The sequence below is a fragment of the Erithacus rubecula genome, assembly GCF_903797595.1.
Source record: "Erithacus rubecula genome assembly, chromosome: 5".
Lineage (NCBI taxonomy): Eukaryota > Metazoa > Chordata > Aves > Passeriformes > Muscicapidae > Erithacus > Erithacus rubecula.
The window spans coordinates 15757446-15781894 of NC_136687.1; the positions used below are offsets into that span (position 1 = coordinate 15757446).

Consider the following 24449-nt stretch of genomic DNA (forward strand, 5'->3'; position numbering starts at 1 on the left):
TTCTCTGTTTGCAAGAGGATGAAGAAAACACTTTGAAGGATGTTCCATTTCCAGGAAATTAAAAATTTAAGTAGTATTACCAACACAAAAATTGAAGTCAACACCATTTTCCCTCAGTTTAGTAACACCTCTTACTGAAGATGCTAGAATTTATCACAGCTCTTCCTGAGAGAAGAGAATTAGCTTCAGAGATGGACTGAAGTAAAAGGCTACATTTCTCAATTCTAGCAACTGATAGAAGATACAAACTTTCTAGGATATACTGGAAGTCTTCTCTATCTTAAATTCCCATTTATTCTTAATTAGTTCCAACAGAAAAATTGTAACATGCTCAGTAAAGGAAGAAAGACACTTAGTTCAGGGCATTTTGACCATTACTTAAGTTTGGGCAAGAAGTAACAAAAATATAGCTACTGGTGGCATCCCAGTATTGCACAAGTCATTGCAACAACCATGAAAGAATTCTAAGTTGGTGAGAGAACTAATGGAAAAGACTAGAGGATAAATACAACAAACTAAACTAGGAAACAAGGACTTGAATTTAACTACCTTTTGTAACAGTTTTAACGTTACTGATCAGGTCTCCATATTGTAGTGACATAATTTCATTAAGGAATGGAGACTTGTTATTATGACCATTACTAGAGTATTTGAGTACTAGAAGAGACAGAAGATTATGTGGGTATCCAGCAGAGCTTCATCCAGTCCAGCAAATATTCATTCATATACACTCAGAACCTCAACAGCCACTTCAAGTAATTAAGAGAAGTGTCACCATCGACCAATACCAGAAAGAAAAACTTGTACCAGACTAGGTGACAATGGAGGTATTTAAAAAGAAAGAAATTGTAAAATAATTAGCACCAACTTTGAATGCCTGTAACAATATCAAGGTATTTAAGAGAATGTAAATTAATTAAAAGAATAGGTACAGATTCTGCAGTGATAACATAAGGATTTTAACATCTTTTTAACTGCAAAGAATGCAAAAGAAAGGACAAAAATCTTCCTCAGAAAAAATTTCAACAGTATTGTTGTGAACTGCCACAATTTCAATAGTAACCTTAGTGCAATGTTGCATGCACCTCCTAAAGTTACCAAAACATCAGACTGGATCATGTCTGGCCAACTATGATCATGAAGAGAGCAAGTTATGCATCTGCTGGGAAGGGAGAGAAGGACAGCAGGATACAATGCATGTACTCATGCAAGTCTCTGAAATGCCAGTAGGGACAAATTGAAATAAACTCTGATTCAACACAGACTGGAAAACAAGTAGAAAGATGAAATACTTCTGTGCTCCTATAATAAGCCTTCAGAGAACGAAGCCAAAAAGAAAACAGGCAGATGAGGACAACTAATAAATCAGCTGGCACAGCTGTTACAAGGCATGCAGGCCCACAAATACCTTGCATAATACACTCAAACCTCCACTTCTAGAATGCAGAGTCAAATTTCCAGAAACACTGCCACTGGAGTATCAAAACATAATTTCCAAAACCATTTATCAATGCTGAAATTTTTATATTAAGTTTCCACATCAAAGATGCCACTTTGAAAGAGGTATTTGTCTCTGTCTTTACAGTTTTCTAAAAGTTGTATTTTTCCAAAGCATTTACAGTAAAAGTGTGGTCAGCTCAGTTTTCACTGAATGTATCACCTTACAGACTGAGTGTCACATGGCCTTGGAAAAATTTAAATTCTGTGGTCCTGACAGAGGTTTTATGACACAACCTCCAAGAAAAATATTTTTCTGAAATATGGCACATGCTATTCCTTTTCTCACTGTTCACATCTAGTGCTAAAGAAGGAGAAAAAGAGAAAACAGAGTTTCTCTCTGGTTTCTCAGACTAGGACTCTAAAAAGTTTTTTAGATCTTTATTTCTAAGCTATATATGTGTATCTTCTAGAACTTCAGTGTCAAACAGAAAAAAAGTGAGAGTTACAGTGTTTAACACTACTTCAAAGGTTATTAGATTATCACAAGATTGTTTGCCTTTTATCCCTCTTCTTATCACCACTTGCCTATTTTTATTACCCCTTTCTTTCATTATTGTCCTTTTACTCTCCCTGAGTTTACTTTGCATTTATCTCCCATTTTATCATCTTTTGCCATGATCTTCTCAAAAGAACACAAGCAATGCCATAGTCTTATAGTCTATGCTACCTTTAGAACAAATATAGCTATGTACAGAAACATTTTACTATTAAGACTTTATTTGCATTATTTGTATAATGATTTAGAAAGCTTTCTACTAAACAGAACATAAAAGGTGGGCAATTTAAAATCTCACATCACAAAAACAATACAAACACACAGTGCCATGAAGAGAAATGCTTCCAAGCCACAGGGTCTATTATCCTCTTTCCTCTCCCATGCATAAAATCCCTTGTGTAGATACAAGTTTCTTTGCAGCCCAGTGGTGAATGAGATAGGGGAACTGATTTTAGCCTTAACTACATTTCTCTTATTCCCTAGTTTTACTAAATGAATGTTAAGCTGTACCTTTCTCAGTCATTAACTGTTTCCATCAGCTAAAGAGGCATTCTCCAGTTTCCATGATGCCAGAGAGGACATTCTTACAGCAGAGCTCAGAAGGTGACTAATGGCATGGAATTCTTACCATGCAAACAAAGGTCATGTAAGTTTGACTGTATTCTTAATTTCCTGGTAGTCTAAGATTGAACATCCTTCACAGTTTACCCAACTGCTAGTAGAAGTGTAAATTTGGGCTGTATTAACACTCTTCTTTCATTACTCTGTATAATTAGGTGCTCAAAATTTATCACATATACATAAGTGTAGACAGCTGTGGGGGAAAAGATGGTTCATTTACGTTTAAGCACTTTAATTTCATTTCAGGGTAAAAGAAAAAGGCAGACCATGAGATTATAAAAGAACCCTTTCCTTCATACATATTAATTCTGTTTTGAAAGCACTCATTTCTTTAAATGAACAGTAACTTCCAGTTACAATGAGTTTTTACATCATAATTTCATTAACTTACAGATAGTCCAGTCTCTTTTTATTACATCTTAGTAGATTTCTAAATTCAGAATGATAATTACAGTTTTAAAATTTATTATACCCACTGAGAAACACTTTTCAAAAAGATAATTCTTATATTTAAAAAATAATTCTATCAACTACCAGCATAAAATTATGCTAAACACAACAGTTAAAGGATTTACTGAGTGGAAATATTTTAACATGCAAACTGTATTTTCAATTTAATCATGGACTGTAAAATACTCAGGGATATTATCTGAGTATGACTTAGAATATTTAAATTAAAAAAAATAGATTCCATGATGAAGTTTTTGCCTAACCTTTACAAACTATGCTGAATTAATACTGAAACAAAGACACTGAAGACAAACACCCTCCTTCATTACGCTTTGCATTCCTATCCTTCGTTACTCTTTGCCATCCCATCTCTGCAGGGATAAAAATCTAGATGCCAGTTTTGAAACACCATCCAAGCTAAAATGACTAACCAGTTCCAACTAAAAAAAACTATAAAATCAAATTCACCTAGGATCATTTACAGCCATCTGCTCAGAACCATTTTCTCACTAGTCAAAGCCCTATTTCCATATGCTCTCAAAGGTGAAAAATTACTCTTTATTATTACTCTACCCTAGCTACAAGTGGAAGTCTGTTATAGTAAACCCAGACACAGTGAACTTTTTGATAAGCTGAACATTTCCTGAAGTCTTATTTCTTTCTACTGAATTCCAGAGGGGGTAAATCCTATTACACTGAACAGTCACTGAACAGCACAGGTTAATTTAATGGAAAGCACTTTGAAATAAGCCTTTACCATCTGTTTTCACCTCTAATGGCAAATCAAAGAAGAACAATTCACACTTGTATCATAAAAAAATGCCTAAGTGATTTAAATAGATGTGTTCTTTGATGAATACAACCTGCATCTGTTTGACTTTCTTTGGCTTTTATCTAAAGCAGGAAGTTCTCCTTTTCTAATGTAATGCTTACCCCTGCAGTTGAAACAACCATAGTGTAAAAAGAGGACATGCACAAAGTTACACATAAATAATTCCTTACAACGTGGGAGTGAAGTTCTTCAGTAATTCTAAATTGCCTCTGTGCAGCAAGTGATCTTAACACTAAATCCCTTACTAATAATTCCTCATATTCACCCTTCTCAAATTGTCCAAGTGATGAACATAAAAGAGATCAGCCTGGAAATAATGCTCTCAGCCTGGACTTTAAATGAGTTTTTGCTAAAGCTGGAGATCTTCCACAATTGAAAGCTTGGTTTTCCCTCCCCCCAAAAATAATGTCCCTGCAACATGGTTGAACTTACTTTTCATTTCTTAGTATAAAAGATACATGGTCTTAGATTAGCTGTATACAAAGAACATGACTTAAAAAACTCTAATGCACACAGGGAAAGGAAAAGTTTCTAACTGTAAACAAAGGACCAAGCAGAAGATCAACACAGCCAAGCAGCATAAGGAACGTGAAATGAGTGGATAAAAGCAGTTTATACAACATTAAGAAATCCTATGCACCATAGTGAACACAATGCTATTGCAGACACTAATTCTCAGTAGGAACTACTGCAGGGAGGTAAAACACAGAGTAGTCATAAAGGGAATTACCTTCCATACAGAGAATCTATACAGAAGCTATCTGTTACAGCTGGCACCTCCAGGAATAACGTGTTGTTAGAGTGACCAGCAGCAGAAAGATCAGAAAAGGGAAAACAGGTGAAGAGGTAAGAACAAAAGATAAAATACTCTGCAATACTCAACACAATGGAATATCACAGCTACCAGTCCCAACACAATACCAACAACCATTAAAAGAAAGCAGCACCATTCTTGTAGTTTAATACTCATGGGGAGGAAAAAATCCAAACTATGTTGTATATTTCTTATATAGTGATTTTGTCACATAGGAGCAGAAGGCATTTAAAATGAGAATGATAACCTGACAGAAATCCCCCTCTCAGTATGTGGTTTAACTTTATCTTAAAGGCAATCTACTGAAGTTTAACTATTCCAATAATTTCATTTATATATTTCAAATATCAAAAGTTAGTTTCAATATCTTTCAAGTATGTGTTACCAGGCTCAAAGTTGAACATTGCATATTATAATTTCATGCACTTCTGTCAATACTTAGTAATTTAGAAGAGTTAAAAAAGTATTACACACCATTTATAAACAAACATCCATAAAGGCACCTTTAAAGCATAAAATCTTAGTTAGAAGTGAAATTAAATGGATTCTTCTTTACTCTGAAAAAAACCTGAGGTTACTAACCTGAAATCTCCTTTATTGTTCACAACCCTCTCTGGAGGACAGTACTGTGCAGAACTTTCTAACACCACAATGTCTACTGTCCTCGTGTTATTACCACGTCTGGTTTGTACATGACAACCCCAGTTTCCTGTGGAGCCAGCCTGAATGTTTGAGATGGTCAGTGCACTGGAAAGACAAAATAAGCAAATACAACAAAATAGTCTTGCAAAAACATTTATATAAGCTTTTACTGGAAGATGAATTATGTGCAGAAAGACAATGGAAGAAACATCAAACTACATACAGCCATGAATGATCTTATAAAACCAGAGCAATTTACATCTCAGTGTACTGTAATTAACAGTGAAGTATTTACTATTCTTTTGGGCTCTCAATTTCACCAAGGTGAGAAACAAACCAAAAAAAAAACAAAAAAAAAACCAAAAAAACCCAAAAAACCAGCCATAGCAAAAAGTCCCTAGACTTCAGAAAGAAGAGACAATAAGTCCAGATGTCCCAAGTATTATTGTTATTTGAGACAAAATTTTTAGTTGTTTAAAAAGGCCAAATTAAAATAAATTCCCAACTGCATTATTTGTTATAAACACTGAAGCTCTAATTTACTAATACAATTGCAGAACATATAACCACTATGTAGATGCTGAATAAGTCAATAATCTGCTGCAGGCAGAATAAATGACGCTTACAGATGTCTGCTGGAGAACAATATTAACAAGTGTGGTGTGCTCAAAAAGAGTAGTAGAGAATCCATGAGCAATTCAGTTAAATGCCTTGTTTTCAACATTTTCATCATTTTAACATGCCATGAAAATGAAAGTATCCTACCACAAGCATATTCTGAAGGAATGCATTGGGTGAAACATGCAGAAAATTAAAACCCAAGTGCACCTTCTTCTAGGTAATCCTATTTTAAGCATGTAGGTGTCACCTACCCAATCCTTGGACTTCCTTTCTCCAACTTTATTGTTAATAGGAGATGTGTGAAGATTACTTCTCTACTAGGGATGGTTCTGTGTACATATTCATGCAGTGAGAATATGAGAAGGCCTTTTATTGGTTATGGAAATAGTTACTAAATCAGAGCAGAAAGTAACAAGCAGGAAAAACATTTTCTCACTATGGATTCACCTTGCAATCAGTGAGCAGTTATGAATCATGTTTTTTTCAACAAAAATACCCTGGGATTCATCAGTTTCCACTATCTTCCCATCCTGATACCACAAGACTTGCATGTCTTGATCAATATATGAAGCCATACACTGGAAGGGCAGACTGTCTCCTTCAAAGACCACCTGACGATGAGATGGAGTCATATAGAAGGATGGTAATTCAAGTGGTGGTTCTAGAATTCAAAACATAAACCCACAATTAATAGCAAGAATCTGTTACATACCTAATTTTCAAAAGAGGAGAAAAATAGACTAAACGGGTATCAATTATTTATATATCAATATAAAGTTGCATACAAAAACCACATTTAATGCATCGGATATTGAAAAATACAGATTATAATTGTATTCTTTTTCAAAATGTGCACCCCTTTAATGCAATATATTTCAGGACTCTTTTGCTAACCCACATCTAAAAGAGTGGAAAATACAAATTTGAAGGAAAAATACAATCATGCATTTTAGTTCCTTTTACTAGGACTCAAAAACCACAGTTTTTATTTTTACACTTGTAATAATTCCAATATAAAAAAAAAGGTTCAGCCAGTTGGTAATGGTTTTATCACAAAAAGGAGGCTAATCAAGAACAGAATTACCACGCAGGAAAGTAACTCATATAATGAGGATCCTTTAGCTTCTGAAATTTGGAGTTAGAGTAATTCCCATATTGGCCTAGGAAAGAAATTATCAGTTTCTGATTCCTCTTGTGATGTTTAGGTAAAGATCTCTGAAAAATACAGGTTAGCAGGAAAAAGGTGTTTATGAAGAGATTTACTCACCTTTTGTTTCTACAAACTAACAAGCACCATCATCAATTTGTTTATTATTTATTTCCAAAAGCAAGCAATAATGAATCACAACTAAAGATCAACCTTTGAAAAGGAGTCACTATTACCACTGCCACTTAAGTGCTGAATTTTAGGGAAAAGAAATAAAGCAAAAAGGTCTGTTCACTAATATTAACAGAACATGGAATGCATTAGAAAACAAATCTGGAGTTCTTACCACAGGTGAGAAGCTCCTGTTTAACACCAGTCACTGTTTGTGACTGAAGTGACTTGGGATAGGCACATTTAGTCTCACGTACAGTTATATTTCTCTCCTTTAACCACTGATGCATCCACAGTATGTTGCAATCACAAAGAAGATAATCAGTCTGAAATTCTCTGCAACAAAACATAGACATTTACAGTGACAGACTGTAGAACTCCATAGTCTGAAAGCTTGGCATCAACAGTTATGCAATGCTTCTCATTGCCACAGACACAAAGGCAACAAGCAAAGTAGGAGATGCCTACCTCTACCTACTGGAAGTTATTCTAATCCTCTGCAAACTGTACTCTGAGAACAAATGGACATATTCCCTGAGAAAAGGGATCCTCCTCATAAATATGAGGAGTATTTAATACCAGTACATGAAAAACATTCTAGCGATTTCTTTCATGAAGAGTGTTCACACTACTTCAGGTGAACAATAAAGAATTGCTTGAATATCACATCATAGCCTAAGAAGACACTTCACTGCTTCACCATGGCATTTCATCAAATGCTTTTGCAGTAAAATCAACAGAAATAAAAATAGCTCCTCAACTATTTCTCTTTTCAGAACACTATTCACACAATTTTATTCTGCTTTACATGAAAATCATAAGGCTTCTGACTCACAGTCTTCTCTATATAATTCTGTACTTTCTAGTAAAAAGGCATACCAAATCCTCATAAATATTTGCTGAAGTCAGCTAAACTAAGGGATCAATTAATTTTATGTTTTCAGAAAATATTATTTTATCTGTTTATAAACAAAAAACAAAAAAAAAAAGTACCAAAACATATGGCAATGTCTAGACTGTTTTTTACCTCTAGTGAAAACATTTTCTTTTTCTTTTTGTAGATGTCTATAGGATAACACATCACAGGCAGAACACTACAAACACTAAATCAACATTCCTATGAAAAACCCCATTTGGTGTTTGTTCACATTAATTCCTCCAGACAACCAATATATCCAGGTTCTCTTGTCACATCTGTGGTGTTCTTGGACAGCAATCTTTATGCAGACAATTAAAATATTAGAAATAACAACTTATGAACAATTAAAGGGATGGAGAAGGGACAGAAACATTCTCCTTTACAAGCAAGAAATTAACTCAGTGTCAAATCCAGAAATGAAGCCCAGGTACAGTGAGCCAGCTATCATGACTATAAGGGAAAAGCATAAGCTAATAATCAGCACTTTTTAAAAATTTACTTTCCTTCTTAAAAGAGAGAGCAAAATAAGACGGGGCTGAGATTTATCTACTACAAATAGCAAGCAAGTTTTGAAGGGGGTTGTATAAAAACCCAAATACCCATACATACACTTGCCATGTGCTTATTCAGATAACACTGTTATGAGGATTAAAATTAAAAATAAAAAAATGTGTACAAAGAATTGTATATAAAATCGCTTTTGTTAAGAACACACATAATCATGCAAATTAGGTGCAGCAAGTACTTACAGAGACTTTAGTGAACCAAGATGATCAAACGTTCCCTGTGTAAGTGTAGAAAATAGATTTCCAGAAAGATTCCTGAGAAATAAAAGTATCATGATTTGAACTCACCCTCGCACAAATGACATGTGAAATAAAAAAATCCCACTCTTTAATATGACTCTATGTTTAAAAGTTACAAGGTATTATTATGACACTGTCATAGTTCACAGGACTGTAATAATAATAATTAGGTCTCAAATAGTCTAGCAAAAATCTCCAAATAAACTATTCTCTAATACTCTTGGTTTAGGTGAAGAATTTTAAGATTGGAAAAAAAAAGTAAATGTAAAGACTTCATTTTTATTTAAAGCAACAACTGGCAGATGTTAAACATAAATTCAAAAAGTGTAAAATTGAGTTTCTGTTCACAATGAACTGATGTCTTCCCATAAACATGCTCTAAGAAGCATATTCAATCTATCAGAATGATTTTTTTAATATTATCTATATCACTTTCTATATATCAGTGAAAGCACTGCATGTACAAAACTAACAATCAGGGAAATATTTCACAATTTTACATGTTAGCCCCTTAAAGTAAATGAAGGAGTTAAAAACATGCAAGACAGCCAGCAAAACAGACTGACAACAATGCCACTGTAGAAGGCATGGATACTGAAAAAGTCTATAATGCTGAAATACTATTTTTTAAAGAAAATATTTTGTACAGTCTCCTTGTCTCCCTCCCAGCTACACATTTTAAGACACTGGAAAACTGTTGCAAGGCCAACAGATCACTGAATAGTGTGGTTTGGGTTGGCCCCAACACTTGTTTTTAAGCTTGCTACCGAGTAACAAACCACAACCATAGGCACTGTCTTCCAGGAGCACCCTAAAATAAACTTTTCCCCTGGAAACAAAGAAGGTTAACTTACACAAGGCTACAACTTAAGTGCATTTATATAGGACAAATTATACTTACAATCTAATAAGGTTTACAAGTCCTTTAAATATATCTGCATTCAGGCAGCCTATTCGGTTATTTGTTAAGTCTCTATAAATAGAAAAAAGGAGAAATTGGAATAAACTGGTTTGTTTCCAAATGTCATATAGTCTGATAACAGAAGCACTTGAACAAAAACTCATGAGTAACAGACTACACATATATATTTGGTCTTTTTCAGGCAAACCCACCAGGCACTGCTATATGGGTGTATACACATACACAAAGACTCCTTAATCCATCTCTTAAGTAATTATAGTTTGTCCACATACAATTCAACAAGTCTAGACTTACCAATAAATTCCCTTAAACAGGCTTGGCTTGCATCCCTACCAAGTAAATTTTCATATTTGTGCAGTATTTACATATGTGTGTGTATAAATATATATATACACACACAGAGTAAATCATTTATTTAACGTGTCAGAGACTTACACTAGTGCATTTATTATACATAAATAAGACTTCTAAAATTATACTTCAACAAATACTTAAAAGTAACTTTTTTTTTTTTTTGAGTCAAATTGCCAAAAATTCTTAGAGCTTGCAAGTAATAATGATCCAGAATTGGTCCTTCAGTTTTATTTTAAAGGTTTTCAGAAGTGCCACACTTTCCTTTTGAGTGAGCCAGATCATCTGATCAGTTACAAATGAACACATATACTCTAAAAATTTAACAAAGAAATAGGGTGAGGGGACATAATGGCAATATCACTAAGACTTAAAGGCTGTTACAATATTCCAAATATCTGAAGTATTCAAAAAAAAAAAAAAAAAAAAGGAAAAAGAAAAAGAAAAGAAAAGCAATAATGCTGAGTGTTTGGTTTTCAGGTTTTATCTGGTACACAGAATTTTACAGCCAAAACATAAATCCCCCAAAACTATGTTAATGGGAATGTTGGCAAAACCTTCAATAAAGCAGCCTTAACAGTGCTGTAACTTCAGTGAAGTATTAATAGCAATGGGACTCTATGTTCCACTGTGACCTTTGGAAAATAAAAATCATGAGTTTAACATTCAACAAAACAAGACTTGATGGAATCAAAGCTCTGAATAAATGTCTACCCAGCGATGTTTCCAGCCACTCAAAGAGAAAGGAATAATACAAGTGACTGTCAGAACAAGGGAGGCTGCCAAGCCACAAGCAGCTGATGTTCTTCAGCCATAAGGCTGAAAGCAGACTTTGTTTAATACATGCATGTGTGTATATATTTAGACAACATATATATATATATATATATTCAACTTTTAATATATAATAACTTTGCTGTCCAAACTTCCAGAAGCTAAGACTTAGTCTCTTTGAGGAGTTTTTGGTTGTTTTGTTTAAACTGATTAGCTAGATATACTACTTACAGTCTTTTCAAAGATGAAAGCCCCAGGAAAGCTCCTGGATCTATGGTACTAATAAGATTGTTCTTAAGATCCCTGTGGGGAAAAAAATCAAGACACAGCATTTACCATAATTACATTTGAAAACAGAGATATTCATGAAGATGCATGCAACTTATCTCAATTAGCTTGAGAATTCCCCCAAAAAAACTATACCCAAACCCAACCCTCCCCCCAAAACCCATCAATCAAAAAATCCCCTCAAAAAACACAAACAAAAATGCCAACAACACATTTTTTACTTTCTCTAACATAGCATCATTCAAAATTGTAAAGATTTATATTTTAACTACAAGAAGGAAGAGAAGAAGCACATGTATTCCATTAAACATTCCATCAGTTTGCATCACATGAAATAGTATAGAGTCAAATATATTTTGCCATGGTATGAGCAGGTTACAGCTATGCAGTGAGACACTTGCTTATTACACAGTATGATAGAGTCTAGCACATGCTGTCTTCTGTAGCCTACCCAATTTTCAATACCTAGTAGTGCCCCAACATCTACCAAAAAAAGCAAAACATGATCTTGAAAATACACCAAAGACCCAACACTGAAAATTTCCACTTATGTTGCTGGCACAATAGCAAAGCCCTAGTTGAAAATCCCAAAACACAGCTGGTAAAAAAATTTCCGAGCAAATTTCTAAATCTTAAGTTTCCAGAAACTGTAAGGAGAAATGTAAACTAACCGTTAAATTAAACTGCTTTATTAACTGTACAAGTGATACAGGAGTTTTAATTCCTAACTTGAGATATTCTGCAAATACAGCTTAATTTCAAAGGTCACAGAAAGCAGCTGACAGCACCTATAGAGTTTTGAACAAACTCCATCACTGCACAAAAGCTAAAATTACTTCCATCTCCCTAGTCCCACTAGATTTTTACTTTACTACTGCCTGAAACTTCACAGGTGCATACGTTTATATGTAAAGTTTCTCACTCCTTGGTAATATCCAAACATTATACATTTGAAAATAAAAATAGCATTTTCATTCAAAAGCAGTGTTTAAATTTGCAAGAGTAGAAAAAAAGATCTCCAACATCTACCATAACACTAATAATTCTGCTTGAAAGAGAACTGTACAAGAGGATTACATCTACCACCACACAGATATACATGAGCAAAAATTACAGTCCATCCCAAGATTTCACACCAGCATTTCCTGCAGACAAATAGCAAATCATGGTACAACAGACAGCATCATGGTACATGGGTCACACTTGAATGCTCTAACTAAACATTTTAAACACTTAAAACACATTAAATTCACCATGCAGTAAATTAATTTTCATATACACATCTCTCTAATCTCAGAAAGAAGGGGAAGTATGAGCAGTAAGACAAAATAAAAATAAGCAAAATATGTCCAAGAATACAATTTTCAAGACATGCAAGTTATTACAAAGAATATCAGGAAAATAATTTGAAACTACTTAATATAATGTAAAGGTTTAAAATAGTTACTGTGAGTTTCAACCTGTTTTTCATTTTACTATTGGTTATCTATTGATGTCTGAAAAACTATTTTCATTATAACAGTAGTTTCTGTCCAAGGTCACAAAACATTTAAAGAGGAAAAACTTACTTTTACTATGATTAAATATCTATGGCTTTTAAACAAGTCTTGCATGTACAAAAGGAAAAAATAAAAAAATATTATCATTAATCATTAGTGTAGCACACTAGATATCCCTCCATTTATAATGAAGACACCTGATCACCATTAATCTTTTGTTGATGCATCAACTCCTACAATAGTGCACAATACAGTGTGTTCTCATTCTGATGAGACTACCATACCCTCTAAAACACTGCTATCCCAGCTCACTTGAAATGCTCAAAACATGGCAGCCTTTCTGCTTTCCTTTTCATAAAAGGACATTAAAATAACCTATAAATTCCCTACAAACGAGAGGAGTTAAATGGAAGAAGGCTGGATTCTTATGATTTTAAAGAAAATTAGAATTTGGATTCATGAAGAAAACTTAAATCATTATCTCAAACTAACTAGAGTTTCAAGTATTTCCTGTCTGAAAACTGTAATGAGCTTCAACAAATAACAACCATCAGCAGATGCCTTTATTACCTAAGCAAACGCCATCACTGCTGATAACCTTGCTTCCTTGGCACAGCAACTCACTTCTGCAATAAAGCTCATCTGCCAGTGAAAAGATGCTTTCTTCTGGTATGTGGGAGAGGGAATAGTAGAAGTGTTTGAATTTATTTAGGTCAGGTGACTGGGATTGGAGCCTTCAAGTTTTAGAGGAGGAATCAAAATACTTTTAATCGCTTGAAGCCAAAAGTAGTTTGGAACTCTTCCTAGATGCTGTGAGATGATTATGAAACTGGCTACTTTCCCAGTCAAATGGCCTAGAAAAATCCTTATCTCTAAAGTTTATGCATGCTCCCAGGTAGATCAACCTGCCAATCCTGACCTTCTACCAGCTGGAAAAAAGCTGACTGAAGAGAAACTACAATGCTGCTTCTTATCTCATAGGCAATGTATCATCTGCAGGGAAAGTGAAAATGGGAAGGAAAAGATACCCAAGAAGTTACTCCCATCAGATCCGCTCCCACCCCCTGTACATTCAGCATATACCAAAGCTGTAAAGTAAACAGTATAACTCTTAAAATAAATGTCAACAACAAATCTTTAATAAATACATTCTCTCTTAGGGGCTGTATTACATCTGCTTCCCCTGCAAATATATTCTGCAAGTGTTCAACAAACAGTTTGACACTTGAGAAATTAAAGAAGTAATTTTCTTTACAACATAATGTTTGCATAATGAAACAACCAACAAAGCAAATCCAGCCGTCACAGCATTCTAGTAAACTTCCCACTAAAACTGCCCTCTCACCTGAAGGTGAGGTTTTCCCTTTTTTTGCTGTTACATGCCATTCATACTATTGAGTAATTAATTAATTCATACTAAGAGAACACTTAGCTATGTTAACTCTTCAATAACAAAAAATTCACAAAAATAAAGAACAGATCCCTTATTTAAGACCTTCTGTTCGCAGAATTATTAATGAAACGAACAGTATATCACTTAATTTTTAAAGTGAAAATAGCTTCTCAAGAAGTACTTACAATCTTTCAAGAAGGTGTAATCCCAAGAAGGAACCATTCTTCAACTCTGTTATTTTATTGTTACTCAAGATCCTGTAAACAAAACCAATCAAGAACAATGTATTATAAATTTGGTAACAAAATGTTTTGCTGCAGCTTACACTTCTTACCAAGCAGCATCTTCCTCTGCTCCCCTTTTTAGCCACACACAAACACTCATGCTTCTCCCAGACTGTACACCTTCCCCAGCCATCCTTCACACATTCATTCTACTTCTCAAACCAACCTTTTTAAAACATCTGCAAATAAGCTCAGATAACTCATCTATCCTTTATTCTCTTAAAGGACAACGTAACCATGAATTCCTTCTTCCATTGAAATAACTGGATCAGGCCTATCTTGCCAAGCACCCTATCCTCCAATTACAGCCATCTGCACAGATCACAGCAGATGCTAATTATCCTCAAGGTAGGAAATTCTTTGTATAGCTGATATTTCCTTAGTTAGAAGGACCTGCTTTCTATACAATCACATAGTTATCTGTTGGACAAAACAGAAAAAAAAAAATAGAAAGACTATTTGCCTTTTGAATTGTGTCAAATTTTGGCTCCTTATGAAAGGGTTCACAGTACAACACTCCTTTCCATAAAAAATGCTTCATTTCACTTGTTTTGAAAACACCTCCTGACAGCTTTATTTAATGATCCCCACTTCTAAACAGTGAAACACACAGAAATCAATCCACTTACCCTCTTTTTACCACCTGCAATTATGTACAAAACTAGATGTCTCTTTCCATATGTAAAATTCATGTTCTACTGAATTATTCTTTACACAAAAGCCACTTGTGCCACCTTGATAATTTCTGAGTCCTTTCCAGCTTAATTATACTAAAAAATTGTGAGGTAAGACTACTGGAACTGAAAGAGTACTTAACACATAGACAAGCCACAAACCCACATATTGGAATAATGATGTTCTGTTTCCTACAATTTCCTTAGCAATTCCTAACATATAATCTGCTTTATCACTTGTGCTAAGAATCTAAGACTTCTGGTCAGCTTAATGCCCATCATCTTATATAAGACAGCAGTGGTTTTGTCCCCAATATATTTTTCACCTTTTTACAACATGCTGCTGCTGTCATTTTACTGCCCAATTACTTTTACAAACTTCTTCCAAAATTCTTCACTTTATCTTCATCCTTATTACATCAATCAACTCACTCAACTAGGTACACCCCTTACACTGTTTTACAGGTCATTAGGAAATAAGTTGTGCGTTACAGGTCTCTATGACTCCACTCCACTGAGAAGGATTTACTTCCACACCCTTTTCTTATCCTTTAGCAAGTCAGCTGCTGATCTGATTATCCTTCATTTAAGACTGACGTACTTTTTACATTAAATGCCTTTGGCAAGGGACAGACACACCTTTTAGAAAAGCATGTTTCATTATAACAGCTGGATCGACTTTGTAAATATTTTGCTGATTCTGAAGAACTCCAAAGGACTGTGGGGAAGAGCTTCTCATTACAGATGATGTAAATTTTCCACAGTACCTTTATCTTTATACAGGTATCCATTATATTTACTATAAATTCTACTAATTTGTTCACCACAAACATCAGATTTGGAACCATGCAGATGGTGATGCACTTATAAAAATAAGCATTTGCTATCCTCCAGCCCTCAGAAATCATGTTTTTTGAAATATAATTCTATGCAAGAATTCAGAAATTTCAGCTCCGAGCTCTTGTAAAAGCTCTTCAGTCACACCATCTTGTCCTGGAAATTTATTCACTCTATCAGATTGTTCCACAACTTCTGCTACAGTCACTTCAATTTCAGACAGATCCTCTATCAAATGCATCCTTCAGATCCAACATGTCCCTGCACTTCCTCACTTACACCAATTACATCTTCAGGCTGGATAACTACTTCTGCACTTAAAGGTGCCACTATGAGATCTCTTTCCAGTCCACTACATCTTTCAGATGTCCTTTACAACAGCCATAAACCAATCACACACCCACACCCACCCACCCACCCCTCTTTCCTCCAGCGCCTAAAATTTACTATGTAATGTCAAGGATTAATACTTCAAAACACACAATGAATAAGATAAAACTAAAATAGGGATATAGCAATCTATGAAAACAGTACCATTTTGACACAACAGTATATCGTACTATGCAGTTTTCTTCTCCAGGTTTCTCAAAAATTACCTCAAGTCTCTGTAGTTTAGACAAACACAGAGTAGGCATTTTTGTCTAGAAGTTCTGGCTCTGACCCAGTCTCTCTCTCTCTCTCTCAGCTCACGTACAAAGTCAAGACAGCTGAACAAACTGCTTGAAAATCCCTTCATTTCCAGCCTGATTCTGAGATTCTGTTCCTTCTTCCTTCCTTCCAATCATACTATGTATTTCTGCAGCTCATCTCAGACCAGCCCTGGTGCCCACTGCTCCACAAATGTTAAACTACACATTTATCCAGGACATCTCCCAGGAGATTTATTTATACATCAACTATGCAAGTGTGATCACCCTACTATCCTACACAGTCAGGTTATACCAGGTGAAGACTGATCACAGGAATGATGGAAATGAAGAAGGGGGAAAAAGTATTTTTAAGCAACACTGAGAAATTGCTATTGTATTGCTATAATGCCTGTAACATCTGCTAGAGTGTCAGCTAAGAGCATTTGCTCTTGTGAAAATACAGTTCTGTAGTCCAATGCATTAAGCTACTTCACAGGGAAAAAGTAAGGAAAATTTTCCTTTGGCTGCAGCTGTGATAACCTAGATGAACAAAACACTGCTTGTTTTTAAAAATACATGCAGAAACCAAGGAAGTCCAGGTACTCTTAAAAATGTACATGTACTTCAATGAATCTTTTCCTCAAAAATGGCACAACATTTAACACAGTATACACATTCAAGAGTGCAAGTTTGGTGGTAATAATAATAATAATCATCAACAAACTGTAATGCCCACAAAACTAGTAAAATTTAATCTGAAGCATTAAAATTGCACATCCTAAAGTCTTTGAAACTACTACCCCTTCTACTCAGGGAGGAAAAGGTTTCAAACTAAATCGTGAGTATTTTTAAAAATGGTAGCTACTGGATATATTCAGTAAACCAAATAAAGTACACCTTTACTTCAACATCATTCCTGGTTTCAGAAATGTACGCATGAAGAAAAATAGTGGTAATATATAAAGGAGTAAATGAAGGAGCTTATTAAAAATCATTAATTATTAATGCAAACTGAACATAAGGCATAACAGCAGCAGCAAGAAAAAAAATTCATACCAATTCCAGATTTCTGGAGAAACTAAGGGAAAAAACCCCCATGGTGTTCACAAGCAAACGTTGATCTAAGTCAACACAAGCAAGCAAATTACAATCCTTAGTAACACAGAAATTAACTTTTATTTTAGTTACAATTTACTTCATCTTAATATTTATTGATATACCTGTATTTTTTCCAGAAAAAGAAGTTATGCAAAATGGAGCTGGAACCACTTCCCAAGGAGCTATAACTAACTGAACAAAATTTAAACTAAATAAAAATAACAGTTCTGTAAGGGGAAAAAAAAAAAAAAGTTTTCTGACATTGCTTATAAAATAACAGGCCTAACGTAGATGCCTTTGAATATCCGGGTACAAGGTAAATTTCTCTCGAGTGTGATTTACAAATTGCAGCCAGACTGATTTAGTATTTTCTCTGCAGAGGCTGTTAGTTACTCAACCATAAAGGTTTAGTACAATAAATGATAGATTTTACAACACTCCATATAACCTAAAACACTTAATCACCCAAAAATGTTGCACAATCTTTAAAAAATGCAGTTTAAAACTTGCTATTAATATATAGTCTATACATTATTTGAAGTATTAAGAGATGTAGCACAAGAAGACAAAACATAATAAACCATTCACCTCAAAGATGTTTTATAGTCACTTTCACAGTTTTTGTGCATTAATGTACAATGAAATGCTGGACTACTATGCACCACTTAGGCAGAGGATATTATTTGTGATCAATAATAATTCTAAGTTACTAGCTTAAGACCATGATTTTTCCAAAGAGGCAAGTAATTCTGAAAATATGCTAACTTTTCCATCATTAAGAAGTCTAAAGAGAAAACAGTAGAGAGCTACCATTGAGATGAGAGCTGCACTCATCCCCATCTTATTCAACTCTAACACATTACTTTGAAACATAAATAATGTCACTGAAGATTTCATGAAGGGGTTTCCACAGCCCATCACTTTTGCTGCACATTTCCTATGAGCTCCGTGAGATTTTCATTGTCTTTTCTTTTCAATAATCAACAATGCCGGATTGGAACAAAGGTATTTTGCTTGCCCAACATTTAAATATCAGAAAATAAAATATGGAACTAACACAGACATTGTTTTCCTGTATTAATAAAAACATGGCCATGGGAATTAACACAAAAAGACTTGGAAGAACAAGCAGCTGAAAAATAGGTTCTAGAAAGAATTATGGGTCTCAAGTCACCTTACAAGAAAGCATTTCACTCCTCCTCTGAGCAGAAGAGCTGTATAGAGACCTATTCCACCTATTCCAAGAATGTTGCTGAAGTGTTTCTTTGTTGAATATATCTTGGACTAGAAAGCCCATTTTACTCTATAAACTGGCAGACAAATTCAGCAAAACTGCAAAGAAATTCAACTAAGACTCTTATTGGCAAGACCTTTAGCAGTAGATGCCCAGCATGCAAAACAAAAGCAGCCAAATTCAGTCTGTTCTTTGTACTATGAGAAATTTTAGCAATAGATACTAAAGATGATATACTAAATTTTTTCTTTCTCATGGAGAGAGGGAAAAGTCATGGCTGGATCTATTTTCACCATTAAAATGAGGTAATAAGCACTAAAAAGAAAAAGTTTTGTTCTGTGAAACAATTTTGGCTTGTCAGCTATAGAACAACTATTGTTAAGACAGCTGTCAACTAGGAAGTAACTTATAATGCATCCCCCTAACATCACAAATGAGTCCTAATCCAGAGGATATTATTAAAACACACACACATTCATTAACACTATTACCAAATAGTCAAAACAGCCAGCAATAAGCCTGGGCAACAGTGTAACTGTTAGCTGAATGCTAAAGTAGCTTTGAAAACACATTTTAAAAGACTTAAATGGAGAGACAGGAAATAGATAATAAATCAGATCAATTCACAGTGGCTGCATACTCTAAAGAACTGGGAAAGTGGCCACCAGCAAAAGTCAGATTAAAATAACCATCTGCAAACAACCAAGAAAATTGCTTTCTGTTGAAAGTTGTGAACATGGAAAAAGAAACACATTTCTCAAAGTTTATCTTGTAGAAAATGTGATTTAACAAGGATATAAACCCAGTACTTTTCAACAGTTAGTATTCTGCCTTCTAGTGAGCTACTGGTGTCAAAGGAAAAGAAACCTAGAAACCCAGACTGAACAGAACACAGACTGTACTGGCTTAAAATTAACTCTGAAATGAAAGCACCACATAAGTTTTATATGGAGAAAGAACTATGAATCATTCCAAAATGCTAACGAGACAGTATTTTCCAATTCAACAAAAACATTATAATTAAAGAAGTTTAGCAATGAAACATTTGCAAAATAGAAGTTGCAACAGATAAAAGATTTTCTGCAATATTTCATTATTGTGCATATTAAACAATATTAAAGTTGTAAACTAAACCTCTCAGAAGTAATGAAATTACAGAACTAAAATCGTGTCTATTTATACTGCTCCATTTTTAACTGGTAATGTGCTAAATTTATATAATCTAATGAGGAATCTTTATTTTTCCTAAACAATCCCTGGATTATGCAAGCAGCAATGCTCACTATGCAGTCCCATTGAAAAATATCTTCTTGATATTCAATATGCGGCTTTATTTATTGGTTTTCATTAAAAACAAACTGCTTGTAAGAACAGAAATTATTTCTAGTGAAATACAGTGCCAATCACTGGAACAACACAGCAAGTTTTCTATGTAAAATACCAAATAAAAATCACTTTAGAAAAGGACAGAATTGAGGGGCAAAATAGAATGCAAGAATGAACAGCAGTGTTGCTGAAAATCACACTAATTTCAAAATAAGTTCTTGTGAAATTACAAAATTACCAAACTTTTCTTTCTTTCTTGTATTTATCCCAAGGTTCAAAAGCCTACCAAAGAGAAAATTCAGAGGACACAGCTACACCCAATTTCTTCCAACACTAACTCTGTGTTAGTTAAAGCAAATAAAAAGCACTGGAAGTGTAACCCTTGTGACCACTTCATCCTAGGAAGCTTCCTCCAAGTTCTCTCTCCCCTGGTTATATCTGTAGCACCTGCATTATTTTAAGATATCATTATCAACTTTTTCTGTAATAACTGTCTTGTTTTACTACCTTCTGCTTCCTCCCAATTATCCCACTTAGTCACCAGCTGTACACTTTTTAGGATTCCTACTGATCTGCAGTTCAGTGCAAGTTTACCCGACCCAAGAAAACTCCATACATACATGCAAGAAAGCAACTGGCTTCATACAAAACACTGTACACAGAAGACTTGCCAGCCACTCCTAACTTTAGCAGCTATGGCCAATAAATTAATAAATTCTCCTTGTCATATCACAGTAGTACTAATTAGAGCATAGACTGCCACACCCAGTCTCACACGTATTCACATTTCCTATCAGGTGTACCTGCACTCTAGAAAGTGCTTTGTCTAGACACGTTACCAAGCACTTCCTGTCGGCTGCTGGCACACAAAGATACATTTACAAAAATTTATATCCTAATCCTACAGAAGTAAACAGTTTTGAATAGCTTAGCTCCCTGAACCGACTAGGCATGGAGCCAGACAAACACTAGTACTGCAGCCAGGGAGGGGAGGGAAAAAACCCACAAGCATTCACACAGCAACAGACTAGGAGGTGAAGGTATGAACACAGCTTCAGTTTAGGCTGCAGTTTTACAGACAGATGGATGCTGATACAACATTCCCCTGTCAAAGGGTGAGATCTTCTCTACTCAGCCCCTGCATCTCATGATCTCTGTGTCAGTAGCAGGAAGAGAGGGCCGAAGGGGATCTCCAGCACCCAGCTGTAAGTCAGGCACTGGAACCCACAGAACCATCAATGAGCCCACCAGCACACAAATTTGAGAATTGCTTTAAATTCCTGTTAACATCAGAGGCTGTTATCCTAAAACAACAGTTCGGGTATTGGAATAAATTGTCCAGAATATCTGATGGGACACTTTTAGAAATATAACCATAACTTTCAAAGACTCTGCCTGATACTAAGTTTCAAGGTAAAACAAACTCTGTAACAACATGAGCAGTCTAATGAGGAGTTCTTGTTCTGCTCTACCAGAAATAGTTCAGGTGAAAACAGCACATCATGTAGACAGGAACAGAAGAACTTTCCTGGACTGTGTAATAACACTACTATTCCTTATATGACATAACTTTTCTTACTGGCATAGAGATGTCAATCCTGTCTTTAGTGGGATTTGGGGGTTAGGAGGCTCAATTTCCAAGAGTCTTGCTGTTCTCACATCAAGCCAGTTTACTCTCAGCCTTCAACACCTTATTTGCACCACTTCCTCTTAAGCTTTCTGGTTTCCCAGCTCCATAACTGGGATATCCAGTCAAAGAAACCCACACTTTCATCCCAACTCCCAGCAACAGCTTCTGCCTCTTAATCCAATCTTCCTGCGTTCATTCACTCTGTATCTAGACTCTAACCTCCCTCCACTTACCTCGAAGCACTTCCTTTCTGAAATGACATAGCAGAGGGCACAGACTGTACTCTTGGACAAAACACCTGAAGAGAGTACAGCCCTCAGTCACCTGGAGTCTGGATAAATCCTAGAACTCACAGTCCAGTGCAGACAGAACTGTGGAATTAAGCTGCCTGTTTCTTAAAGATCTTTAATCAGTCTGCATTCATTATGTTTGAGTTTCTTTCCCCCCACCAAAAAGCTCTTGGTCTGTCTTACCAAGAGGGTCAAGTTCCTACTCCAGAAGTGACAACTCTGCAGCCCAGCCAAAACTGGCTGATCAGCTTGGATCCCACACACAGCCTAAGTGGTCTGCTCCAAGGGAGCTAAAAGCTCTGAGCTGCAGTGCACTGGCATCTGACTCGCTCCAGGGCAGCCTGAGATCTGCAGGACAGTGCTGTACTGGACGTGCCCTGCGGCAGGGCACAGGAGAAGCCACAATACAGGGATCCACACAAACAGCAATTAGTACAGGATAGGATCTCTAGCACTCTAGAGCAACAAGACATTGCAGTCTTCAATCCTAAACAGCCAAACAGTTAATACAAGGTGAAAATAAAATCCTCAGCTATTTACTGAGAGACTAGAGACATCTAATAATTATATAATTTAAAAAAAATTAAATTCATTATTTATCTCACTACAGAAAGCAAAAACTCGCAAAAACTCACAAAAACATACTTTATGTGATATTCTTAAAATAAACATTGATGGAAAGAAAGGCTCAACTCCTTTTAATTTTCATGGATTAACTACTAGTACAAAAAATGCATTTAAAGTGAATAGAGTCAACAATTATATACTGTTCACTGTAATGGTGAAGATAAACTATAAAGAGCTGTAATGACAAATCCACGAACCTGCAACATATCTGGCCCATGCAAAGTACATATGGGAACCATTAAATTCTGAAAAATCTAAACTTGCAGCTCCATAGTTGTTTTAAATTACAAAAATAACCTCTGAAACATGAGCAAACTTCAAGCAATGAGACATAAGAAGTTACTCGTTCTTCATCACTGCAGCACAAATTCTGGTTCAATTCTTTTACTCCTGGCATTAAATAAAAAAACAACTTTAGTATTTTACAGTTCTGAAGCAAACCCAGGAATACTACTGATCAACAAAAGGCAACAATAAAATAAAAATTAATTGTGAAGATTAAAACCTGTCTTCCTGAGAGTAGAAACAATATAATACATTCAACATTTAACAGTCACTTTCGGGCTAACTAATGGGCTAATGAACACATGAACAGCATTGCTTATATGGGTATCTTCTTAGGAAATTCCACTACAAAAACTTATATTCTCCAGAATTTTGCATCACTTAGCTCTGTCCTTCTCCCTCCTTTTCAACTCAGCAACACCAATATATAGCTCTGATGCAAAACCTGAGCCCCAGGCTTGTAACAACTGCTGTAGCTGTATCTACGGTACAGAAGCCATCTTTCTAATTATCTCAAGTATTTAACTAAAAGTACAATAACCTCATTGTGAAAGACACATAAAAGAATTTTAAAATTCTTATATAGAAGAGTATTTTTTTATTAAAAAGAAGTATGAATCAATACAATAATTGAATACAAGATTGCATGCAGACTATTGCCAGTTACAAAACCACCATGTATGTTAAAGTCATTACTGCAGCACTTCATGAAATAGGAAAACACTATTCAATCTTGACAGTGTATCCCAGTGGACACATATAAACCATGTAACAATGTTTTCCAAAGCTGAATAATTTTTCAGATAGAACTAAGTATTGCCATTTAGAAGAAAACACTGTTCATATTGAGATGCTGGAATTTTCTGACTCAAAATATATACAAAAATGTATACAATAAGAGAACTTTGCATGTACTCAATACCCTATAACAAGCTCAGGGCAATGAATCCTTGTTGGAAAAGTACATACAGAAAACCACAAAATTGGTTATCTTCTCAACAAGGTAAAAGACATAAAACCTGATGGAAATATGGAACACAAGCCTATCAGTAAATTACACACTAATGATTTTCAGGAGTCAGATGTCACTGATTAAAAGGCATGTACCTGTGAATTACTACATTGTGGCTACAGTTCTCAAGTATTTTCTCTGCACTTCCTTGTTTTCATAAGATGGATTTCGAATAGCCTGTGTATCCACTGGTCAAATAAAAATTCAAGTCTTAAAGGGGATTATTAGCACCTTGTACCTTCAAAAATGTTATCACTGCCCAAATCATTAGTACTGA

At 35.1% G+C, this 24449-nt stretch overlaps 1 protein-coding gene across 1 annotated transcript in view; it reads right to left on the bottom strand.

Annotated features, from left to right (window-relative positions):
- ADGRA3 (adhesion G protein-coupled receptor A3) overlaps positions 1-24449 on the bottom strand; it is a 49499-nt gene that overhangs the window by 20616 nt on the left and 4434 nt on the right. The window contains exons 2-8 of the mRNA XM_079305915.1: positions 14432-14503; positions 11298-11369; positions 9921-9992; positions 8963-9034; positions 7470-7630; positions 6424-6637; positions 5296-5460 (exon numbers count right to left, since the gene is read on the bottom strand). Coding sequence (XP_079162041.1) covers positions 5296-5460; positions 6424-6637; positions 7470-7630; positions 8963-9034; positions 9921-9992; positions 11298-11369; positions 14432-14503 — 828 coding nt within the window. The remainder of the gene's footprint in view (positions 1-5295; positions 5461-6423; positions 6638-7469; positions 7631-8962; positions 9035-9920; positions 9993-11297; positions 11370-14431; positions 14504-24449) is intronic.